This window comes from Halyomorpha halys, unplaced genomic scaffold, assembly GCF_000696795.3.
Source record: "Halyomorpha halys isolate HHAL.00 unplaced genomic scaffold, Hhal_1.1 Scaffold534.1, whole genome shotgun sequence".
Classification (NCBI taxonomy): Eukaryota; Metazoa; Arthropoda; class Insecta; order Hemiptera; family Pentatomidae; genus Halyomorpha; species Halyomorpha halys.
Window position 1 is genome coordinate 305088 of NW_027112374.1, and position 1345 is coordinate 306432.

General features: G+C 30.6%; 1 protein-coding gene across 1 annotated transcript in view; it reads left to right on the forward strand.

Moving 5' to 3' along the window:
• Positions 1-1171: 1171 nt before the first annotated feature.
• The window catches only part of LOC106684012 (phosphatidylcholine translocator ABCB4), a gene marked incomplete in the record, with an annotated part of 90604 nt that continues 90430 nt past the window's right edge, over positions 1172-1345 (forward strand). The window contains 1 exon segment of the mRNA XM_067050266.1: positions 1172-1289. Coding sequence (XP_066906367.1) covers positions 1243-1289 — 47 coding nt within the window.

The following is a 1345-nucleotide window of genomic DNA, read 5'->3' on the forward strand; positions in this document are numbered from 1 at the left end:
TATGTATACAGTTGTAAATATCAATAAATAAATTATTAAAAAAAATAAATAAATTTAATACCACAAATTATGAACAATGATAGTAAATCTAAATGAAATACATTGTAGCATGTGCAAGAGATAACAAAGGAAAAGTGCAAATAAGACTATACATCAATAAATCAAAGGCAAAGAAAGTCAGAAACAAACTATTATCCTTGGCAAGGTGAAATATTCCTTAATGACTTTAGGTATTTAAATTACTTAATCATATTGTTCTAAAATTTTACTGAAATATATAAATGACAATATAAATATATCCCAATTATAAAAATAATCTCAATTAATTTTTTTTAAATTTAAATAAAAATTTAATGTTCGTTGGTTACTTATGTAAGAAGAGTGCTCGTTGGGGCTTGGGTCCCAGCGCGATCGGTTCGGAATATTGTGGGTTCGATTCCTTCCTTGGACAACTAATATTTATTTCTCCGCGGTTATTTAGTTACTCGCTAGCAACTTGAAAGTAGGAGCAAAAGTAGGAGTTGGGAAAAAAGACAACTTGCCAAGCTGGTTCCCACACCACTTGCCCTAATGTCCTAAAGCATCCTGGGATTCAGTATTCAGAAAGAAGTTTGATTTCCCAACTTGTAACTTACTGCACCTTTAACAGTCGAAAACTGAGAGTGCAATTTTATGAACTTTTTTTTTTTTAGTATTGTTTTATAAATAAGAATATATATATTATAGAATATATTTTTTCTATTAAATTAGGGTCCAATAAATATGCAGTTGTCATTATAGATTATAGATAATTTCACAATATTGTACCGTTGATTCAGGCACAAGTAAAGAGCAAAATAACCTCTTTTCATCTACTCATATAAACTTGGTTTATTGTCAATTTTATTTCACCCACATAAATACATAGATGACGGCCATTTTTTTCTAAAGTAGAACGTCGGTTTCTGAATGACACTGAAGACTAATTATATAATATTGCATAATAGTTTCTGGCACGTGAAATGCTTGGAAAGTATATTAAAAAAAGTAAATTATCTTATCAGTTAAATTGTTTAGTTAGTTTTTGTTTATAAATGAAAAAACAGAAGATTGAGACTGTTTATTCTGTTTGTAAGTAATCTTATCTAAAGAATATGACCCAGTAAACAAAAGCCAGTTATATCAGCGACAATCGAGTAAGTCGGTGGTGGTCGAATCTGTCAGCAATTATTCTGTAGCGACCAGCTCCTTCTCGGCTTCAACATGCAAAATAACCATAGAGGCAACGATCAGCTAGGCGACTATACCAGGTACAGTAGGACTAAGAGCGATAAGAAAATGCTTGACCGTAGATTATATATATATA